Source organism: Meles meles, chromosome 13 (genome assembly GCF_922984935.1).
Source record: "Meles meles chromosome 13, mMelMel3.1 paternal haplotype, whole genome shotgun sequence".
Lineage (NCBI taxonomy): Eukaryota > Metazoa > Chordata > Mammalia > Carnivora > Mustelidae > Meles > Meles meles.
The window spans coordinates 33874744-33896942 of record NC_060078.1 but is presented as its reverse complement, the minus strand read 5'-3'; the positions used below and the strand labels follow the sequence as shown (position 1 = coordinate 33896942).

The 22199-nt window shown below is 38.4% G+C and overlaps 2 protein-coding genes across 2 annotated transcripts in view; one reads left to right on the top strand and one right to left on the bottom strand.

The window, feature by feature from the left end:
- CFAP70 (cilia and flagella associated protein 70) overlaps positions 1–22199 on the top strand; it is a 123922-nt gene that overhangs the window by 18770 nt on the left and 82953 nt on the right. Inside the window, exons 4-7 of the mRNA XM_046027864.1 lie at positions 10172–10270; positions 10440–10519; positions 17355–17534; positions 20285–20467. Of these exons, the coding sequence (XP_045883820.1) occupies positions 10172–10270; positions 10440–10519; positions 17355–17534; positions 20285–20467 (542 nt within the window). The remainder of the gene's footprint in view (positions 1–10171; positions 10271–10439; positions 10520–17354; positions 17535–20284; positions 20468–22199) is intronic.
- Positions 7735–8334, bottom strand: LOC123955633 (anaphase-promoting complex subunit 15-like). The gene has a single exon (XM_046027866.1). The coding sequence runs from the start codon at positions 8299–8301 to the stop codon at positions 7936–7938; it is 366 nt and encodes a 121-aa protein (XP_045883822.1). The 5' UTR covers positions 8302–8334; the 3' UTR covers positions 7735–7935.

Below are 22199 nucleotides of genomic sequence, written 5' to 3'. Positions count from 1 at the left end.
ATTTCTTTGGAAAAAAAATGAATGGTATTTTGATAGGGATTGCATTAAATGTGTAGATTGCTTTAGGTAGCATAGACATTTTCACAATATTATTCTTCCAATCCAGGAGCATGGAACATTTTTCCATTTCTTTGTGTCTTCCTCAATTTCTTTCATGAGTACTTTATAGTTTTCTGCATATAGATTCTTAGCCTCTTTGGTTAGGTTTATTCCTAGGTATCTTATAGTTTTGGGTGCAATTGTAAATGGGATTGACTCCTTAATTTCTCTTTCTTCTGTCTTGTTGGTGTAGAGAAATGCAACTGATTTCTGTGCATTGATTTTATATCCTGACACTTTACTGAATTCCTGTACAAGTTCTAGCAGTTTTAGAGTGGAGTCTTTTGGGTTTTCCACATATAGTATCACATCATCTGTGAAGAGTGATAGCTTGACTTCTTCTTTGCCAATTTGGATGCCTTTAATTTCCTTTTGTTGTCTGATTACTGAGGCTAGGACTTCTAGTACTATGTTGAATAGCAGTGGTGATAATGGACATCCCTGCCGTGTTCCTGACCTTAACGGAAAAGCTGTCAGTTTTTCTCCATTGAGAATGATATTTGCGGTGGGTTTTTCATAGAATGGCTTTGATAATATTGAGGTATGTGCCCTCTATCCCTACACTTTGAAGAGTTTTGATCAGGAAGGGATGCTGTACTTTGTCAAATGCTTTTTCAGCATCTATTGAAAGTATCATATGGTTCTTGTTCTTTCTTTTATTAATGTGTTCTATCACATTGATTGATTTGCAAATGTTGAACCAACCCTGCAGCCCTGGAATAAATCCCACTTGATCGTGGTGAATAATCCTTTTAATGTACTGTTGAATCCTATTGGCTAGTATTTTGGTGAGAATTTTTGCATCTGTGTTCATCAAGGATATTGATCTGTAGTTCTCTTTTTTGGTGGGATCCTTGTCTGGTTTTGGGATCAAGGTGATGCTGGCCTCATAAAATGAGTTTGGAAGTTTTCCTTCCATTTCTATTTTTTGGAACAGTTTCCGGAGAATAGGAATTAGTTCCTCTTTAAATGTTTGGTAGAATTCCCCTGGGAAGCCGTCTGGCCCTGGGCTTTTGTTTGTTTGGAGATTTTTGATGACTGTTTCAATCTCCTTACTTGTTATGGGATGTTCAGGTTTTCTATTTCTTCCTGGTTCAGTTGTGGTAGTTTATATGTCTCTAGGAATGCATCCATTTCTTCCAGATTGTCAAATTTGATGGCGTAGAGTTGATCATAGTATGTTCTTATAATTGTCTATATTTCTTTGGTGTTAGTTGTGATCTGTCCTCTTTCATTCATGATTTTATTAATTTGGATCCTTTCTCTTTTCTTTTTGATGAGTCTGGCCAGGGGTTTATCAATCTTATTGATTCTTTCAAAGAACCAGCTCCTAGTTTCATTGATTTTTTTCTATTGTTTTTTTTGGTTTCTTTTTCATTGATTTCTGCTCTGATCTTTATGATTTCTCTTCTCCTGCTGGGTTTAGGTTTCTTTCTTGTTCTTTCTGCAGCTCCTTTAGGTGTAGGGTTAGGTTGTGTACTTGAGACCTTTCTTGTTTCTTGAGAAAGGCTTGTACCGCTATATATTTTCCTCTCAGGACTGCCTTTGCTGTGTCCCACAGATTTTGAACTGTTGTGTTTTTATTATCATTTGTTTCCAAGAATTTTTTCAATTCTTCTTTAATTTCCTGGTTGACCCATTCATTCTTTAGAAGGATGCTGTTTAGTCTCCATGTATTTGGGTTCTTTCCAGCTTTCCTCTCGTGATTGAGTTCTACCGTCAGAGCTTTGGGAATGATCCTAATCTTTTGATACTGGTTGAGACCTGATTTGTGACCCAGGATGTGATCTATTCTGGAGAATGTTCCATGTGCACTAGAGAAGAATGTGTATTCTGTTGCTTTGGGATGAAATGTTCTGAATATATCTGTGATGTCCATCTGGTCCAGTGTGTCATTTAAGGCCTTTATTTCCTTGTTGATCGTTTGCTTGGATGATCTGTCCATTTCAGTGAGGGGAGTGTTAAAGTCCCCTACTATTATTGTATTATTATTGATGTGTTTCTTTGATTTTGTTATTAATTGGTTTATATAGTTGGCTGCTCCCACGTTAGGGGCATAGATATTTAAAATTGTTAGATCTTCTTGTTGGACAGACCCTTTGAGTATGATATAGTGTCCTTCCTCATCTCTTATTATAGTCTTTGGCTTAAAATCTAATTGATCTGATATAAGAATTGCCACTCCAGCTTTCTTCTGATGCCCATTAGCATGGTAAATTGTTTTCCACCCCCTCACTTTAAATCTGGAGGTGTCTTCGCATCTAAAATGAGTTTCTTATAGGCAACATATAGATGGGTTTTGTTTTTTTATCCATTCTGATACCCTGTGTCTTTTGATTGGGGCATTTTGCCCATTAACATTCAGGGTAACTATTGAGAGATATGAATTTAGGGCCATTATTAGCCTGTAAGGTGACTGTTACTGTATATTGTCTCTGTACCTTTCTGATCTACTACTTTTAGGCTCTCTCTTTGCTTAGAGGATCCCTTTCAATATTTCCTGTAGAGCTGGTTTGGTGTTTGCAAATTCTTTCAGTTTTTGTGTGTCCTGGAAGCTTTTTATCTCTCCTTCTATTTTCAATGATAATCTAGCTGTATAGAGTATTCTTGGCTGCATGTTTTTCTCGTTTAGTGCTCTGAATATATCATGCCAGCTCTTTCTGGCCTGCCAGGTCTCTGTGGATAAGTCTGCTGCCTATCTAATATTTTTACCATTGTATGTTACAGACTTCTTTTCCTGGGCTGCTTTCAGGATTTTCTCTTTGTCACTAAGACTTGTAAATTTTACTATTAGGTGATGGGGTGTGGACCTATTCTTGTTGACTTTGAGGGGGGTTCTCTGCACCTTCTGGATTTTGATGCTTGTTCCCTTTGCCATATTAGGAAAATTCTCTCCAATAATTCTCTCCGATAGACCTTCTGTTCCCCTCTCTCTTTCTTCTTCTTCTGGAATCCCAATTATTCTAATGTTGTTTCATCTTATGGTGTCACTTATCTCTCGAATTCTCCCTTAGTGGTCCAGTAGCTGTTTGTCCCTCTTTTGCTCGGCTTCTTTATTCTCTGTCATTTGGTCTTCTATATCACTAATTCTTTCTTCTGCCTCATTGATCCTAGCAGTGAGAGCCTCCATTTTTTATTGTACCTCATTAATAGCTTTTTTGATTTCAACTTGGTTAGATTTTAGTTCTTTAATTTCTCCAGAAAGGGCTTTTATATCTCCAGAGAGGGTTTCTCTAATATCTTCCATGCCTTTTTCGAGCCCGGCTAGAACGTTCAGAATCGTCATTCTGAACTCTTGATCTGACATATTACCAATGTCTGTGTTGATTAGGTCCCTAGCCTTCGGTACTGCCTCTTCTTTTTTTGTTTGTGGTGATTTTTTCTGCCTTGTCATTTTGTCCAGATAAGAGGATATGAAGGATCAAATAAAATACTAAAAGGGTGGCAAAGACCCCAGAAAAATGCGCTGTAACCAAATCAGAAGAGACCCCAAATTGTGGGGGGGGGGAAGGGGATAAAAAGAGGTTCAGAAAAAAAAAGAAAAAAAATTTAAAAAAATAAAACAAATAAAGAAAAAATATAAAAAAGCAAGAAAAAATATATATTTTAGTTAAACTAGTCAAAAAAACGTTAAAAAAGAAAAGGGTAAAAGTTTTAAAAAATTTAGCAGAAGAAGAAAAAGGAAAGAAAAAAATTGAAAAAAAAATTGAATTAACCGCAAGACTAAAGAATCATGGGGAGAGGGGCACCTGGGTGGCTCAGTGGGTTGGGCTGCTGCCTTCGGCTCAGGTCATGATCTCAGGGTCCTGGGATCGAGTCCCGCATCGGGCTCTCTGCTTAGTGGGGAGCCTGCTTCCCTCTCTCTCTCTCTCTGCCTGCCTCTCTGCCTACTTGTGATCTCTCTCTGTCAAATAAATAAATAAAATCTTAAAAAAAAAAAAATCATGGGGAGAAAGCCATGAGTTCCGTGCTTTGCTTTCTCCTCTGGAATTCCGCTGCTGTCTTAGGTATTGAACCTGCTTTCCTTGATAGATGAACTTCATCCTGGCTGGATATTTTGTTGATCTTCTGGGGGAGGGGCCTATTGTAGTGACTCTCAAGTGTCTTTGCCCAAGGCGGAATTGCACCACCCTTACCGGGGGCCGGACTAAGTAATCGGCTGGGGTTCGCTTTTGGGAGCTTCTGTTCCCTGAACGCTTTCCGTAGAGTTCCAGAGGATGGGAATGAAAATGGTGCCCTCCTAGTCTCCAGCCCGGAGGAGCCGAGAGCCCGGGGCCCCACTCCTCAGTGCGCCCCCAGAGGACAGCACCCAATCACTCCCGTATCCCCAGCCTCCACCCGTGCTCCGAGCTCACCCAGCCCGTGACCAGTTCAAGGTAACCCCGAGCTGAGAGTTCAGTCCTCAGCTCTGTCTCTGTACCTGGCTTCTCCGTTCTAACACCTGCGAGCTCTGCGACACTCCGACACCCCCGATCCTTCTGTGACCCTGCGGGACCTGGGGCTACGCTGACCCCATGTGGGCTTCACCCTGGTTCAGCCTCTGGAGCAATGTCCCTCAGTGGAACAGACTTTTAAAAGTCCTGATTTTGTGCTCCGTTCCTCCGCCGCTTGCCGGTCCCTCCCCCCCGCCGTGGTCTATCTTCCCGTCGTTTTAGATTCACTTCTCCGCCAGTCCTACCTTTCAGAAAGTGGTTGATTTTCTGTTTCTAGAATTGCTGTTCTTCTCTTCAATCTCCCGTTGGATTTGTAGGTGTTTGCAATGTTTATATAAGCTATCGAGCTGATCTCCTGCTACCTGATGTAGTCTCAGCCTGCTACTTCTCCGCCATCTTGACTCCCTATCCAATAAATCTTTTTTAAAAAGCAGGATACAAATTTAGCATACAAATATCAGTTATATTTTTATATACTAACTGTGAACAACATGAAAAGCAAGTTATAAATCAATTCCATCAGAAGGAATAAAATACCTAAGAATTAATGTAACCAAGAAGACAAAAGACTTGTACAATGAAAATTACAAAACATTGCTGAAAGAAATTAAAAATGACACAAATAAATTGGAACATATCCCATATTCATGTATTGGAAAAGTTAATATTGTTAAAATGTCAATACTACCAAAAGTGATTTACAGATTCAATGCAATCCCTATCAAAATCCCATGATTTTTTTTTCAGAAATAGAAAAATCAATCGTAAAATTCATATGGAATCCAAGAGACCCCCCAAAGAGCCAAAATGATCCTGGAAAAAGAACAAAGTTGGAGGTCTCACACTTACTGTTTTCAAGACTTACTACAAAACTAGAGTAACTAAAAAAGTATGGCATTGGCAAAAAGGCACATACAGAACAATGGAACAGAATAGAGAGCCCGGAAATAACCCCTCACACATCTGATCAAACGATTTTTGACAAAGGTACCAAGACCATTTAATGAGGAAAAGACAGTATTTTCAACAATAGATGCCAGGAAAACTGGATACCCCTATACAAAAGAATGAACTTGGATTATTACCTAACACCGTATATGAAAATTAACTTAAGATGGATTAAGGACCTAAATGCAAGACTCTAAACAATAAAACTCTCAGAAGAATATATAGGACAAAGCTTCATGACATTAGATTTGGCAATGATTTCTTGGATAAGATACTAGAGGCACAGGTAAAAAAGAGAAATTAGGGGCGCTTGGGTGGCTCAGTTGGTTGAGCAACCAACTCTTGGTTTCAGTTTGGGTCTTAATCTTGGAGTCAAGGGATCAAGCTCCCGGTTGGACTCTGCAGTTGGTGTGGAGTCTGCCTGAGATTCTACCCCACTGTGTACCTCCACCCACCCCAGCTCACACTCTTTCTAAAATAAATAAAATCTTGGGGTGCCTGGGTGGCTCAGTGGGTTAAGCCGCTGCCTCGGCTCAGGTCATGATCTCAGGGTCCTGAGATTGAGTCCCCCATCGGGCTCTCTGCTCAGCAGGGAGCCTGCTTCCCTCTCTCTCTCTCTGCCTGCCTCTCTGCCTAGTTGTGGTTTCTCTCTGTCAAATAAGTAAATAAAATCTTTAAAAATAATAAATAAAATCTTAAAAAGAGAGGGAGAAATTGGACTTAGTGAAAATTTAAATATCTTGTGCATCAAAAGATCTATCTATGAGTAAAAAAGCTGCTCACTTGTTTAATTTGCAAGTCATATATCTGATAAGGAATTAGTATTCAGAATATAACAACAAAAAAAACCAACCTGATTCAAAAATTGGCAAAGGACTTGAATAGACATTTCTCCAAACATCTACAAATGGCCAATGAGCACATGAAAAGGTGTGCAACATCACTAATCATTAGAGAAATGCAAATCAAAACTATAATGAGATACCAACTCATACCTATTTGAATGGTTTCTATTTAAAAAAATAGAAAACAACTGTTGGCAAGGATGTGGACAAATTGGAATCTGTATGCACTTTTGGTAGGAATGTAAAATGGTATAATTTCTATGGAAGCTAGTCATTCCTCAAAAAATTAAAAATAGAATTATATGATCCAGCAGTTTTACTTATGGGAATATGTCCAAAATAATTGAAAGCAGAGTTTTAAAGAAATATTTGTACACTGATGTTCATGGAAGCATGATTCACAAAAGGTAAAATGTGGAAGGAGTCTACATGTCTGTCGACAGAATGGATAAGCAGACTTGTACCATATATATATACAATTGAATATTATTCAGCCTTAAGAAAGAAAGTCAGGCATATACTACAACATGAGTGAACTTTGAGTTCAATATACTAACTGAAATAAGCCAGTCACAAAAACACAAACGCTCTATGGGGCACATCATCAAATATATAGGGACAGAGGGCGCCTGGGTGGCTCAGTGGGTTAAAGCCTCTGCCTTTCGCTCAGGTCACAATCCCGGGGTCCTGGGATCGAGCCCCGCATCGGGCTCTCTGCTTGGCAGGGAGCCTGCTTCCTCCTCTCTCTCTCTCTCTGCCTGCTTCTCTCCCTACTTGTGATCTCTATCTGTCAAATAAATAAATAAAAATCTTTAAAAAAATATATAGGGACAGAAAGGATCCTGGTGGTTCCCAGGGAGAAGGGAGAATGGAAATTATTTTTTAATGGATAGAGTTTCAGTTTTAGAAGATGAAAGGAGTTATGGAGATGGATGGTGGTGATGGTTGCACCAAAAATGTGAATGTGTTTAATACCATGGGTATGATGGTAAATTTAATATGCATGTTACCAGATAAAAAAGATACTAAAAAAGAATATTTTTCAATTACTTTTGAAAACAAAGATCACAGAGTTTGATAACATACCACATAGGTGTGTATGTTATCAAATTGTATTATCTTTGCCAAAAATACTACAGATGAACCTAAGTTTACAGGAAACAAGAACTGAGAAACAAATTAAACACCATGGGGTGGGGGAGACAAATCCAGAAAACAAGATATTCTGCAAATTAACTGGCCTGATGTCTTCATCAGTGTCATAGAAAAAAAAGTGTATCTGGGAGCGAAGACTTCTTTTTTTTTTTTTTTTTTTTTTTTTTTAAGGGGGGAATCAGTCCTGTGTCTTTATTAAAGTGAGTTAGAAAGAGACTATACCTGGCAACCAAAGGATAAAGTACTAGGCAGAAAGGTGGGTTGGGCTCGGGCCCTGGGGAATCAAGGGCAAACTGATGGCCTGGGAGGGGCCAAGGAGACCAGTTCCTGGCAGCAGCTGAAGAGATACCCAAGGGTGAGCTTTCAGGCACTGGGGAAATCAGCTGGTTCTGCAGGGGATGCAGGGTAAGTTGGGCTGGCCTGGAATTTCCCTGAGGCCACCCTGCCTTGTCTACCTAGATCATCCACTGGTCCTGATCCTGTTCGTTGCCTTCCATGTCCACCTCATTGACCTCTCCATCATCAGGCGACTCATTGTAGTCATTCATCTCATCCATGTCCTGCATGTGTTCATCATCCTCTGAGTCCTCTTCACTATCTTCGTCATCATCTTCATCCTCCTCTTTCTTGTCATCATAGTGCTCTGAGGCCGGCTTGCCAATAGGTACCAAGTTGTTGTCTTTCTCTGTGATGCTCTGGAGCCAGGCCTGATGTTGTTGTTCTTGCTGCTGCAGCTCTGTCTCCTCCACACAGGGTCGATCCAGGTTAAACCAGAGTGTCTCCGTCACACGGGGAAAGAGCGAGGGAAACAAGGTGGACATGGCTCCTAGATGCGCCGGGAGGCAGTAGCCAGCGGCGACCCGGAAGCACTTCTCTGTTCTTTTTTTTTTTTTTTTTTAAGATTTTATTTATGTATTATTTGAGAGAGAGACAACATGAGAGAGGGGAAGGGTCAGAGGGAGAAGCAGACTCCCCGCAGAGCAGGGAGCAGACTCCAAGTTCATGACCTGAGCCAAAGGCAGTCGCTTACCAACTGAGCCACCCAGGCACCCAGAAAAGACTGTTCTAAGTGAAAAGACATGTAAGAAACATGAGGACCATATGTTCTTATCCAAAGAGACCATATTTTGGTCTTTGGATCCTAGTTTGAACAAACAAGCTGCAAAATAAATTTGGGGATAATTAAGAAATATTAAATGTAGACTGGACATTAGATGAATTAAAGAATTACACTTAATTTTATTATTATGCACTTGGTAGATTGATAAAGTTATTGTGATTATGTAGGAAAATGCCATATTCTGAATTTGTATACTTTAGTATTTAGGAGTAAAATGTCATGATGTCTGTAATTGACTTGAAAGTATTTCAGCAAACAAGAATAGATGAAGCAAATATGACAGCATGTTAACTATTGTTAAATCCAGGTGATGGCTATATAGATATTCATTCAGTATATCAGTCGCTCTACCTTTTTTTTTAAAGATTTTATTTATTTATTTGAGAGAGAGTGTGAGAGAGGACACGAGAGGGGAGAAGGTCAGAGGGAGAAGCAGACTCCCCGCAGAGTTGGGAGCGCGATGCGGGACTAGATCCCAGGACTCTGGGATCATGACCCGAGCCAAAGGCAGTTGCTTAACCAACTGAGCCACCCAGGTGCCCCAATTGCTCTACTTTTTTGTGTATTTCAAATTTTTCATAACAAATGTTAAACACGTACACTGAGTAATGCTGCAGTGAAAAACCTGGTACATACTTCACATGCTGTATAAATCACTCTAAGGTCAGTACTAAGTCGTTCGCTAGGCAAAATGGAAAGACCTAGAACAGTATTTTTCAAACTACAGACTGAGACTTTCTAGTCATTCCTAAAATTGATTGAAGGAGATCATGACCAATGATTGATCGATTGATTGATTGATTTCTTTCTTTCTTTAATAAAGGTTTTATTTATTTATTTGACAGACACACAGAGAGAGGAAACACAAGCAGGGAGAGTGGGAGAGGAAGAAGCAGGCCTCTCGCCAAGCAGGGAGCCGGATGTGAGGCTCTATCCCAGGATCCTGGGATCATGAGCCTAGCTGAAGGCAGCCACGCAACAACTGAGCCACCCAGGCACCCCATGACCAGTGATTTCTTATACATGAAATAGAATACAAAATGCTTAAGAGTTTTCAGTTAGTAAATAGGAATATTATGTGGAACTTTGTTTTAATTGTTATCAGTTACTTTTAACATAGGTGTGTACCTGATTATGTTGTAAAGTCTGTTTTTTACTATAACGTGTATGCAAAAAGTTTAATAGGTATTTAATAGTATTATTCTTTTTTTAAAAAAAAGATTTTATTTTTCATTATTTATTTGACAGACAGAGATCACAAGTAGGCAGTGAGGCAGTCAGAGAGAGAGGAGGAAGCAGGCTCCCTGCCAAGCAGAGAGCCCAATGCGGGGCTCAATCCCAGGACCCTAGGATCATGACCTGAGCTGAAGGCAGAGGCTTTAACCCACCGAGCCACCCAGGCGTCCCTTTAATAGTATTTTTTTCCACCAGAAGTCACTAATAATGGGGCCTTCTCAGGTTTCAAGTTAATTTCTCTTAAATCTCTTTGATGATGCTTTGTTTGCTGCCCGGTGATTATCTGATGGATGACCCAGACATGTTCTCATTTTCTTTGTTTTGATTTTTTCTAGTAACTATGACTGAAGTTTTACCAAAGGAAAAGAAACAGAAAGATGAGAAGACCTTAATTCTTGGTCAAGCTGTGGTGGACCTTCTTCCTTTACTGGAAGGTCAGATGTGTGAGTCGCTCAAAAGCAGATATAGGAAAGCTCATGAAATTTAGCTCCATAGAAGTGCAAAAATTAACCTCAGTGAATTTGAGGGATTTTATAAAAAGATGAGACCATTTATCTCTGCCTAACCCTTCCTTCTATGGCATGGTTTGCCTTCTTTTTGCAGGAGAGAGTTCATTTGAAACAATGGTCCCCTTGCACCCGGTGCCAGGCTCACCTTTAGAACCTCTTCGGTCAGGTGTAAAGGTAATCAAAGTTAATCTCAACTTTCAGCCTGTCGTTCAGTCTACCAAGTCTGTTATAAAGATTTGATTCAGTTGTGTCCAGTTCATCAAGTGTATTCTTTTCACAGGCACATAGAGTGTTAAGTTCTGGGAAACAAAGATAAATAAATCAGAGTCCTACTTCAGGAGTCCATAATCTCCATGTTGTGGGTTATAATCAGTGTGATTAAATAGTGGAGTGGGGCATGTGGACACAGAGTAGTTATTGGTTACTTTGCCCAGGGGTACACATAGAGAAAGCTTAACCATGGAAATGCCTCTTGAGCTATATCCTGATGGATTAAGTTGAATAATACGTGAATGCATCTAACACACTTTCTGGCAAAGTAAGCCTGAATTGGTAGACTGTGGTCATCTGGTTTGTATTCCAGGCTGTGTTTTCCATTCTTTCTGGGAACCAGTAGCTTCCTGGAACATTACTTTTGCCACTCTGGTGAAAGTGCACTCACTTTCAGCAGATACCAGAACTGACTTCTGTTTTGCAAAGGTAAAAGAGAGAGAAGGGCCCAAATGGCCCAAATATTCTGAATGCAGTTTCCTGATTAACCATTGCTGTGGAGTCCCTTCTTGTTGATTCTGACCTTGGAGCTGCCATACTCCTCTGTCTGCTATGGTCCTCTCCCTCTCTTATTTTTGGCTGTGGTTGTTTGTTTGTTTGTTTGTTTTAAGATCTGATTTAATTTGCCTTCTCTCTTTCTTTCTAGGATTCCTGTAAATATGTAGTCCACTGATAGCACTGATAGCATTTCTTTTTTTCCAGGGATATTGTAGCATTATTTTTTTATTGGATGTAAAGGTGTAATTTAGTATCTTTCTGTAATTCCATGTGACTTGTGCTGGAAAGAGGTATGTGTCTGAGCTCAGTCTGCCTTCACTGGTCCAGTCTCCCAGCTTATGTACTTAGTTGTACTTATGTTGATTTTCCTTACATATCTTTAGAAGAAAAATTAGTCAAATGGATTATGAGTCCTTAGGATGTTTGCTCATAGTATTCCTGTGTTTACTTGTTTTACACATTCAATGAAAAAATATATGACACTTAGTATCCACTCACTTGAGAATTCTCACTAATTTTATAGTTAAGCATCTACACTGGTTATTCTCGAGACTCAAAGAATAAAATGACATAAACCTGACATTGGAAAAGAGTTTCCAATTCACCTTCAAGTATTCCCTGTCTTGATTGAGTGATACAAGTTAGAAAACTTAGGAACACTTATCTTTCCAGAGACATGTTGATCAGAGGTGTCACATTCTTCAATGCCTCTCTTTCTTAAAATCTTCTTCCCTTTGGTGTTCTCTTTTCCCGCTCCCAGACTATATCTTCTCAGGTTCCTGCACCAGACCTCTTTCCTCTGCCTGTGTCTTATGTGTGAAGGTTCTGACCTTGGCTACCTTTTCTTCTTAGTCTGTGTTCATATTCCTGGGCTGCAGGGGGGAGGTTACTCATTATTTAACAGTCACCAGTATGAGTGCTTTCTTGGACCCTAAATAAAACCAATGCCCAAATCTGCCTTTCAGCACACCCAGCCTTTTATTCCTCCTAAGTGCCTCTGGACTCTTCCCTTCTTAGCTTTATTCCTACTCTTTATTGCCTTATAACCTCTCATTGGAACATTACAAATAGCCTTGTAACTGCCCTTACCTCCCTCCAGTTTTGCCTTCTCATTGCTTTCCAGGTGACTTAAAAATATGATCACATCTCAATCCCTTTTCAGTACTATGTAGTTCTTGAATTCCCCTCCCGCTTACATGTTAAGGTCCAGATTCCTTTGCAGGCAAGGAACAGCTTTTATAATAGGAAGGGGCCACTTGTTTAGTATCATATCTCAGACTCCCTTTCTTATGCTTTATATTCTAAAATCCTGAACTACTTACCCCTGAACAAAATACACCATGCTGTTTTAATTCTCTCTTATATGAACTCTTCTTTTTTGTTCAGAATTATTTTTTTCCTTTCTCAACTTACCTAAATTGAAAACTTTTATTTATTTGTAAATTTAGGCATCACCATCCCTCCTCCCCAAGAATTAATTATTCACTTCCTCTTTGGTGCTCCTTGGCTAGGGCATTTTATACAAGTCTCTATTATAGCATTTATCATAAATCATGGAATTACAATGTGAATCCCATAATAAAAGAGGCCATGTCTCCTTTATCTTATATTCCTAATGTAGTGGTAAAGTGCCTGGCATATAATTAGCAGCCAATACACATTGTATTTTATTTATTTCTTATATGGAATGCTTCATGAATTTGTGTGTCATCTTTGTACAGGAGACATGGTAATCTTTGTATTGTTCTACACCAACAATACACATTTTAAAGTTTCTTTCTATTGTATCCTGTGTGAAAACATTGAATATATACATATATATCTATATCTATACCTATATCTGTATATATACGGGTGTATACGTATATATTTGAAAAAATATTTTCTTGTTGAAAAGTACATCTCCCACCCTCCATGCCTGTCAGCCCATGGACTTGTCAGGATGTTGTTCAGCCAACTTCAGGGCCACATGGGGGCCAGTCTGTGATGTACTTTGAGGAATTTCAGAGAGGGGCCTCCCCTGCCTGCACTTAACCTGATGGTTCAAGGGTCCCCGTGGCTAACATTTGTATTGTGTTTGCAAAGCTCCGGAGTCTCAAGTTTGGGCTGTTCCAGGCAAGGAGAAAAATGAAAGATTTGGGTTTTTTCCAGAAAAAAAAAAAATAAAAATAAAAAGCACATTAGCCAAATCAGAATTTCTATTGGAGATATAACTTGGAAATTTCTCATTAGTAGAATATGTAATTCTTTTTTTTCCTTAAAGGATTATTTGAGAGAGAGAGAGAGAGAAAGCGGCAGGAGGAGCAGAGGGAGAGGGAAAGAGAGAATCTCAAACAGACTTCCCACTGAGTGTGGAACCCAAAGTAGGGCTTGATCTCAGAACACTTGAGATCATGATTCGAGCAGAAACCCAGAGTCAGATACTCAACTGACTGAGCCACCCAGGTGTCCCAGTAGAATATATAATTCTTTAACAATATTAATTATTCTTGTTAATGTTGATATCTAAGCAAATAAAAATGAACAAATTATTTTTCTCATGTCTAATTAAAACAAAAAAAAACAAGAGCTGTGTTGATAGCCCTACTTGGATATATCACTAACATTGAATCCTAGGTAAGTCTTCTAAAAAACTAATTTTTTTAATTTTTTTTTTATTTTTTTTCCATTTTATTTATTTTTTCAGCGTAACTAAAAAACTAATTTTTTAAAAAATATTTTATTATTTACTTGACAGACAGAGATCACAAGTAGGCAGAGAGGCAGGCAGAGAGAGAGGAGGAAGCAGACTCCCCACTGAGCAGAGAGCCTGATGCGGGGCTCAATCCCAGGATTCTGGGATCATGACCTGAGCCGAAGGTAGAGGCTTTAACCCACTGAGCCACCCAGGTGCCTCAAAAAAACTAATTTTTGAGCTTGTTCATGCTACCAAGAAATACTTTCTCACCTATGAAAATGGAAATATATATATATATATTTTAAAGATTTATTTATTTGACAGAGATCACAGGTAGGCAGAGAGGCAGCCAGAGAGAGAGAAAGGGAAGCAGGCTCTCTGCTGAGCAGAGAGCCCGATGTGGGGCTCAATCCCAGGACCCTGGGATCATGACCTGAGCCGAAGGCAGAGGCTTTAACCCACTGAGCTACCCAGGTGCCCTGAAAATGGAAATATATTAAAGGATATGATTTTCAAATATTTAGTAGAAAAAACCCTAAAATTTTATTTTATTTATTTGTTTGTTTACTTTAGATTTTATTTAAATTCAAGTTAGTTAACATATAGTGTATTATTAATTTGAGGGGTAGAATTTAATGATTCATCAGTTGCATATAATACCCAGTGTTCATTACATCAAGTGCCCACCTTAATGCCCACCACCCATTACCCCATTCTCCCATTCACCTTCCCTCTAGCAACCCTCAGTTTGTTCCCTATAGTTAAGAGTCTCTTATGGTTTTCCTCCCTCTCTGTTTTTATCTTATTTTATTTTTCCTTTCCTTCCCCTGTGTTCATCTGTGTTGTTTTTTAAATTCCCTATGTGAGTGAAATCATATGGTATTTGTCTTTCGCTGATTTATTTAACTTAGCATAATATCTAGCTCCATCCACATCATTGCAAATGGCAAGATTTCATTCTTTTTGGTGGCCAAATAATATTCCATTGTATATGTATATACAACATCTTCTTTATCCATTCATCAGTCGATGGACATCTGGGCTCTTTCCATACTTTGGCTATTGTGGACATTGGTGCTATAAACATTGGGGAGCAGGTGCCCCTGCTCCAGAACTGTTTGTATCCTTGGGATAAATACCTAGGTGTGCAATTGCTGGGTCATAGGGTAGCTCTATTTTCAACTTTTTTTTTCTTAAAGACTTTATTTATTTGACAGAGAGAGACACAGCAAGAGAGGGAACACAAGCAGGGGGAGTGGGGGAGGGAGAAGCAGGCTTCCCGCAGAGCAGGGAGGTGGGGCTGGATCCCAGGACCGTGGGATCATGATCTAAGCCAAAGGCAGATGCTTAATGACTGAGCCACCCAGGCACCTATTTTCAACTTCTTGAGGAACTTCCATACTGTTTTCCAGAGCTCCAGTACCAGTTTGCATTCCCACCAACAGTGTATAAGGGTTTCCCTTTCTCTGCCTCCTCACCAACATCTGTTTCCTGAGTTGTTCATTTTAGCCATTCTGACTAGTGTGAGGTGTTTTCTATCTCATTGTGGGTTTTTTTTTTTAAGATTTTGTTTATTTATTTGAGAGAGAGACAGTGAGAGAGAGCTTGAGGAAGGAGAAGGTCAGAGGAAGAAGCAGACTCCCTGTGCAGCTGGGAGCCCGATGCTGGACTCGATCCCGGGACTCTAGGATCATGACCTGAGCCGAAGGCAGTTGTCCAACCAACTGAGCCACACAGGCGTCCCCTCATTGTGGTTTTGATTTGTATTTCTCTGCTGCTGAGTGATGTTGGGCATATTTTCATGTGTCTTTTAGCCATTTGTATGTCTTTGAAGAAATGTCTATTCATACCTTTTGCCCATTTCTTGATTGGATTATTTGTTCTTGGCTGTTGAATTTGATAAATTCTTTATAGATTTTGTGTACTTGCCCTTTATCTGATCTGCCATTTACAAATGTGTTCTCCCATTCTATAGGGTCCTTTTAGTTTTGTTAATTATTTCCTTTGCTGTGCAGAAGCTCTTTATTTTGATGCAGTCCCAATCTTTCATTTTTGCTTCTGTTTCTCTTGCTTCTGGAGACATTTCTAGTAAGAAGTTGCTGTGACCAAGGTCAAAGAGGTTGTTGCCTGTGTTCTTCTGTAGGATTTTTTTTTTTAAGATTTTATTTATTTATTTGACAGACAGAGATCACAAGTAGGCAGAGAGGCAGGCAGAGAGAGGAGGAAGCAGGCTCCCCGCTGAGCAGAGAGCCGATGCGGGGCTTGATCCCAGGACCCTGGGATCGTGACCTGAGCCGAAAGCAGAGGCTTTAACTCACTGAGCCACCCAGGTGCCCCTCTTCTGTAGGATTTTGCTGGATCTCCCTGTCTCACATTTAGAACATTCATCCATTTTGAATTTATTTTTTTGTATGGTATAAGAAGGTGGTCCAGTTTCATTCTTCTCTATGTGGCTGTCTAATTTTCCCAACACCATTTGTTGAAGAGACTGTCTTTTTTCCATTGTATGGAAATGAAATTCCATACAATTTTCCATTGTGTGGAAATATTCCTGCTTTGAAGAAGGTTAGTTGACCATATAGCCAAGGGTCCATTTCTGACTTCTGTATTCTGTTCCATTGATCTATGTGCCTGTTTTTGTGCCAGTACCATACTTCCTTGATATTTAAAGCTTTATAATGTAGTTTGAAGTCCAGAACTGTGATGTATCCAGCTTTTGTTTTCCTTTTCAACATAACTTTGTCTATTTGGGATCTTTCCTGGTTCCATACAAATTTTAGGATTGTTTGTCCCAGGTCTGTGAAAGATGCTGGTGTTATTTTGATAGGGATTGCATTGAATGTGTAGATTGCTTTGGGTAGTATAGACATTTTAACAATATTTGTTCTTCCAATCCATGAGCATGGAATGTTTTTCTATTTCTTTGTGCTTTCCTCAGTTTCTTTCAGAAGCATTCTATAGTTTTCAGAGTACAGACGTTTTACCTCTTTGATTAGATTTATTCCTAGGTATCTTATAAAGTTTTCGGTGCAATTGTAAATGGGTTGATTCCTTGATTTCTCTTTCTGCTGCTTCATTATTGGTGTATAGAAATGCAATAGACGTCTGTGTGTTGTTTTTATATCCTATCAGTTTGCTGAATTCCTGTATCAGTTCTAACAAGTTTTGGGTGGAGTTTAATTTTTAAAAAGTACTACATTTAAATTACAAAAATCATCACAGAATATAAACTGGCAAAAAAACGCAACCCAATGTCACTCATGTGAAACTACTATTAACATTTCAGTATAGGACCTTCCAATCCCTCTGCTATATGTATTTGTATACATATGTGACCTCAGTAGTAGAGGGGAAAGGCCTCTGCCTTAGGAAGAAGATTCTTATCTCAGCTATAGTTCTAACTCATGGGACCTAGAGAAAGTTATTTGAATCCTCTATGTGGAAATAAACTTGACCTTCTTATCTTGAATAGTGATATAAAATACAAATAAGATAATGAAAAAAAGGGAAGGTAAGAAGGCCTCTGGCATTTTCAAAATGCTGCGTAATTTTATTGTTTTTCAGCAGTGCAGTCTTGAAGTTAAAGTGTTTGTGGCAGAACCCTTGCTGACCACAGCGCAGATTTTAGGAGGCAATCTACTGAAAGTCACATTGGAGGCTGCCTACTCTGTGCCTGAATCTTTTGTTCCAGTAGGGCCTATGCAAAACTACATGGTTGGTCTGCAAGTTCCATCAGCTGGAGAGGTAAAGCCCTACAGCCAGATATTTATATAAATTTAAATACTCCTGTGGTCATCTCTTCCTCACCTGCTAAGATTTCATTCAAAACAAGCTCTATTAATGGCTGAGATTTTTTTTAGGTTTAAAAAAATTTTACATGTAGATATCTATAGTTTACCTATTTATAATAGTGTATATTACATATAATTTATTTCAATAAATACACATTTATGGTGGAAAATATGTAAAACATTTTAAAATTGACTATTTTTAATGTGTTTCTATACATTACTTTTATGCATATATTTTGTAGATTTTGTACAGTGTACTTAATTATACAAATATTTCTCTTAATTCCAGGTTATTTTCTCAGTCCAAATTTCCTTTTTTTTTTTTTTAAGATTTATTTATTTATTTTAGAGAGGCGGAAGAAAGAGTGCAAGTGTGTGGGAGGAGGGGCAGAGGGAAATGGAGAGGGAATTTCAAGTAGAGTCCTTGTTGATCGCAGAAACTGACAAGCACCACTGGATCCCATGACCCTGAAATTATGACCTGAGCCAAAAATCAAGAGTCAGATGTTCAGCTGACTGAGCCACCCAGGTGCACCCTTAGTCAAAATTTCTATGGAGTGATTGTGTTGGATTTTTTGAGGCTCTTGGTAGAGATTCCCAAATTGCTTGCTACAAATGTATAATTAGTTAATACTACCATCTGTTTTATTCCATCTACATTTCAGTGGGAACGCTTCAGTTCCTCCTCACCATTTAATTCTCACCAGCAGTATAAAGGCTTCTAATTTCTCCATATCCTGGTCCACGTTTATTATTTTTTGTTTTGTTTTGTTTTGTGATGATACCCATTCCAATAAGTGTGAAATGGCATCTCCTTTTGTTTTAGATTTGCATTTCCCTAATGACTGATGACGCTGAACATGTTTTTCAACCCCTATATTGCCATTTGTATATTTTCTCTGGGGAAATGTTTATTCAAGTTCTTTGCCCATTTTTGAATCAGGTTGTTTTTTGTTGTTGAGTTTTAAGAGTACTTTAAATATTCTAGCTATTAATCCCTTTTTGTGAATTTTTTCTCCCATTTTTTATTTTGTTGCAGTGTTTTTTGCTGCACAAAAATTTTTAATTTTAATGGAGTTCAGTTTTACTATTTCTTTCTTTTGTTGTCTGTGTCTTTGGTATCATAACCAAGAAATCATTTCTTAATCCATTGCCATGAAGTTTTCCCCCTGAGTTTCCTTCTAAGAGTTTTATAGTTTTAGCTCTTATGTTTAGGCCTTTGATTCATTTTGAGTTAATTTTTGTATGTGCTTTAAGGTAAGGGTACAACTTGATTTTTTTTGCATGTGGATAATTAGTTTTCTGCATCATTTATCAGAAAGACTGTCCTTTCTCCATTGAGTGGTTTTGGCATGCTTTATTTTGACAATTTTTGCCAACATTTTTTTTTTTAAAGATTTTATTTATTTTAAGAGAGATTACTTAAGAGAGACACAGCAAGAGAGGAAACACAAGCATGGGGAGTAGGAGAGGGAAAAGCCAGTTTCCCACAGAGCAGGGAGCCGGACATGGGACTCAATCCCAGGATCCCGGGATCATGACCCGAGCTGAAGGCAGATGCTTAATGACTGAGCCACCCAGGCAACCACCAACATTCTTGTTTTTATGGAGGAGTAGATTTTCAGAGGTCTTTACTCTACCATTCCAGAATGCCTCTCCTTTACAAAAGTTTTTTAAGCTAACCCAAACCACTAGAATTGGTGAATTATATCTATGACTATTTTAAATTTACTGGAAACTGCAAAATTGCTTTCCATAGTTATACCAATTTATATTTCCATCAACTATGTAGAGAATACCATTCCATTCACAATATTGCCAATGCTTGCTATTTTCAGACAGATTTTGCCAATCTGCAGTTTAAAATGATATGTCAGTGTTTTAATGTTCATTGCAATTGTTAGTAAGGATATCTAACATGTTTTTATTTAAATGGTGGATTATGTAATTTCCTTTTCTATAATTTGCCTATTTATATCTATCAATTTCCTATTGCAAGTATATTTTAGATAAATTATATGTAGGAAAGTGCCCATATTATTAATCCTTTGTCAGATTTAAGTTTATTTTTAAAAAGGTATATCACAGGAGTGCCTGGGTGGCTCAGTGGGTTAAAGCCTCTGCCTTCGGCTCAGGTCATGATCTCAGGGTCCTGGGATCAAGCCCCGCATTGGGCTCTCTGCTCAGCGGGGAGCCTACTCCCCCCTCACCCCCGCCGCCTACTTGTGATCTCTGTCTGTCAAATAAATAAATAAATAAATCTTTAAAAAAAAAGGTATATCATAACTCCCATATAGATATAAAATAACAAAGAGGATATAAACCAAAAAGGGCTCAAAGGACAGTCTGAAGAAATAACCCATATATAAGCAATCAGGAATGTTGAAATGAATTTGCTAATAATTCTAAACTCACCATCAGCCACAGGGCAATAATCAATTACACTGCCACTGCGCAAAATATATTTGCATAGCTACGGACAATAATAATTTGCATAATTATCAATTTTTAATAAGTTAAATAATTATAAAATAGCACAAAGACAATGAAGGGTGCAGGCTCCTCTGTAGAATCAGATAATCATAGGAGGAAGGGTCTGTTAGACAACACCCAACACTACACTGAAAAGATACTTCAGTAATCTTTTTTGTTCATTTTGAAGCCTTTACAAAATTTCCTGATGTATGATAATTTATTCTGTAGAAAGACTATCCCATTTTGTTCAAGAATGGAACTCTGAAGCTTGGAGGGGAAAGAGAACCTGTTCCCAGGCCCAAAAAATGGCCAATTGCCAACATTCTGGCTCCAGGAGCTAATTACATTCCTGATAGTTTCATTGTTGGTGGGCCCTATGAGGAAGAAGAAGGAGAACTCAACCGCCCTGAGGTGAGAGAATTGTGCAATTTTTTGGTGATAAACTAAGTGCACAGACAGATGCCAAAATATTTTTTTAAATCACTGTAATATATATATATTTGTTTGTTAAAACAGTTGTCTAATTCTAATGAAAATGTCTCCTGACTTAAGTTCAACAAACAAAATAATTTATTAAGTTCAAATTTACTATTTATTTTAAATTTATTTATTTATTTTTAAACATTTTAAAAAGATTTTATCTATTTGATAGAGAGGGAGAGCATGAGCAGGGTGAGGGGAGGGGTAGAGGGAGAGGGACAAGGAGACTCCCCACTGAACAGGGAGCCCTACTCCATGCTGGATCCGAGGACCCTGGTATCATGATGTGAGCCAAAGGCAAATGCTTAACCAGTTGAAACACACAGATTTATTTATTTTTGAGTAGGTAATAATATGAACATTGGTCTTGCATATAAAAGCAAATATATCTATTCAAAGGAAAAAAGGAAGACTCACAAACAAAAATATTTGGGAGAATGAAGTTTCCTTGCAAAGAGTGCAAAGGAGTAAGATTTCAGAAAGACTGACTTACAGACATTAGCAAAGTAAAAGTCAGGGATAAAAACTGTTTTTCTTTAGGAAGTCTAGATTTATAGGAAGTATTCAAAATCCTATTATTTTCAGAACTAGAAACTTTCAGGAAGATACTATTTTTCTTTTAAAATTTCAGTGTGTAAAGTGTTTATTTATTTGTTTATTTTTACTTTATTTTTTAAAAAAAATTTTTTTTAAGATTTTATTTATTTATTTGTCAGAGAGAGAGAGGGAGAGAGCGTGAGCACAGGCAGACAGAATGGCAGGCAGAGGCAGAGGGAGAAGCAGGCTCCCCGCCGAGCAAGGAGCCGGATGTGGGACTCGATCCCAGGACACTGGGATCATGACCCGAGCCGAAGGCAAGATTTTATTTATTTATTTGACAGACAGAGATCACAAGTAGACAGAGAGGCAGGCAGAGAGAGAGAGAGGGAAGCAGTCTCCCTGCTGAGCAGAGAGCCCCATGCGGGACTCAATCCCAGGACCCCGAGATCATGACCTGAGCCGAAGGCAGCGGCTTAACTCACTGAGCCACCCAGGCTCCTATTTTTACTTTATTTTTAACTGTTTTTTTTTTCACTAAGTATATAAAGTGCTTAATCATATTGAAAGCAGAGAAAAATGTCAGTTTTGCTTTATATACACACATATATATACATACATGTATTCTTTCCCTATTGTTTGTTTGTTTACTGAAATGATGACATAGTCCCATTTCACAACTTGCTTTTTAGTGTGTCTTGGTGATTTTTCCACAATGCTACCTAAAGAACATTCTTACTCTTTTTCTTTCTTTGCACTTGCTATATGACATGACATCATATATGGACATACTTAAATTCACTTACTAGTCTTCTATTGCTGGATGTTTAGATTGTTGACATTATTCTTTTCTTTTTATTCTTCCCTCCCTCCTTCCTTCCTTCTCTCTTTCCTTCTTCTTTCCTTCCCTTATTCTTTCTTCATTTCTTCTTTCATTCTTTCTTTCTACATCCTGTACTTGTCGAGAGCAGAGAAAATGCCGCAAGCATAATTGCAAATGTTTCTTGAATGAGTTAGTAATCATTAGTGGAAACATTCAATACAATAATTTGTAAAATGAAGATGGTTGTTATTTTAAGTATCTGACTAAATATTTTAAATAGTTGTGGGCACCTGGGTGGCTCAG

Bases quoted from the DNA above. Each gene is read 5' to 3' on its own strand.
- LOC123955633 (XM_046027866.1), bottom strand. From the start codon at position 8,301: ATGTCCACCTTGTTTCCCTCGCTCTTTCCCCGTGTGACGGAGACACTC.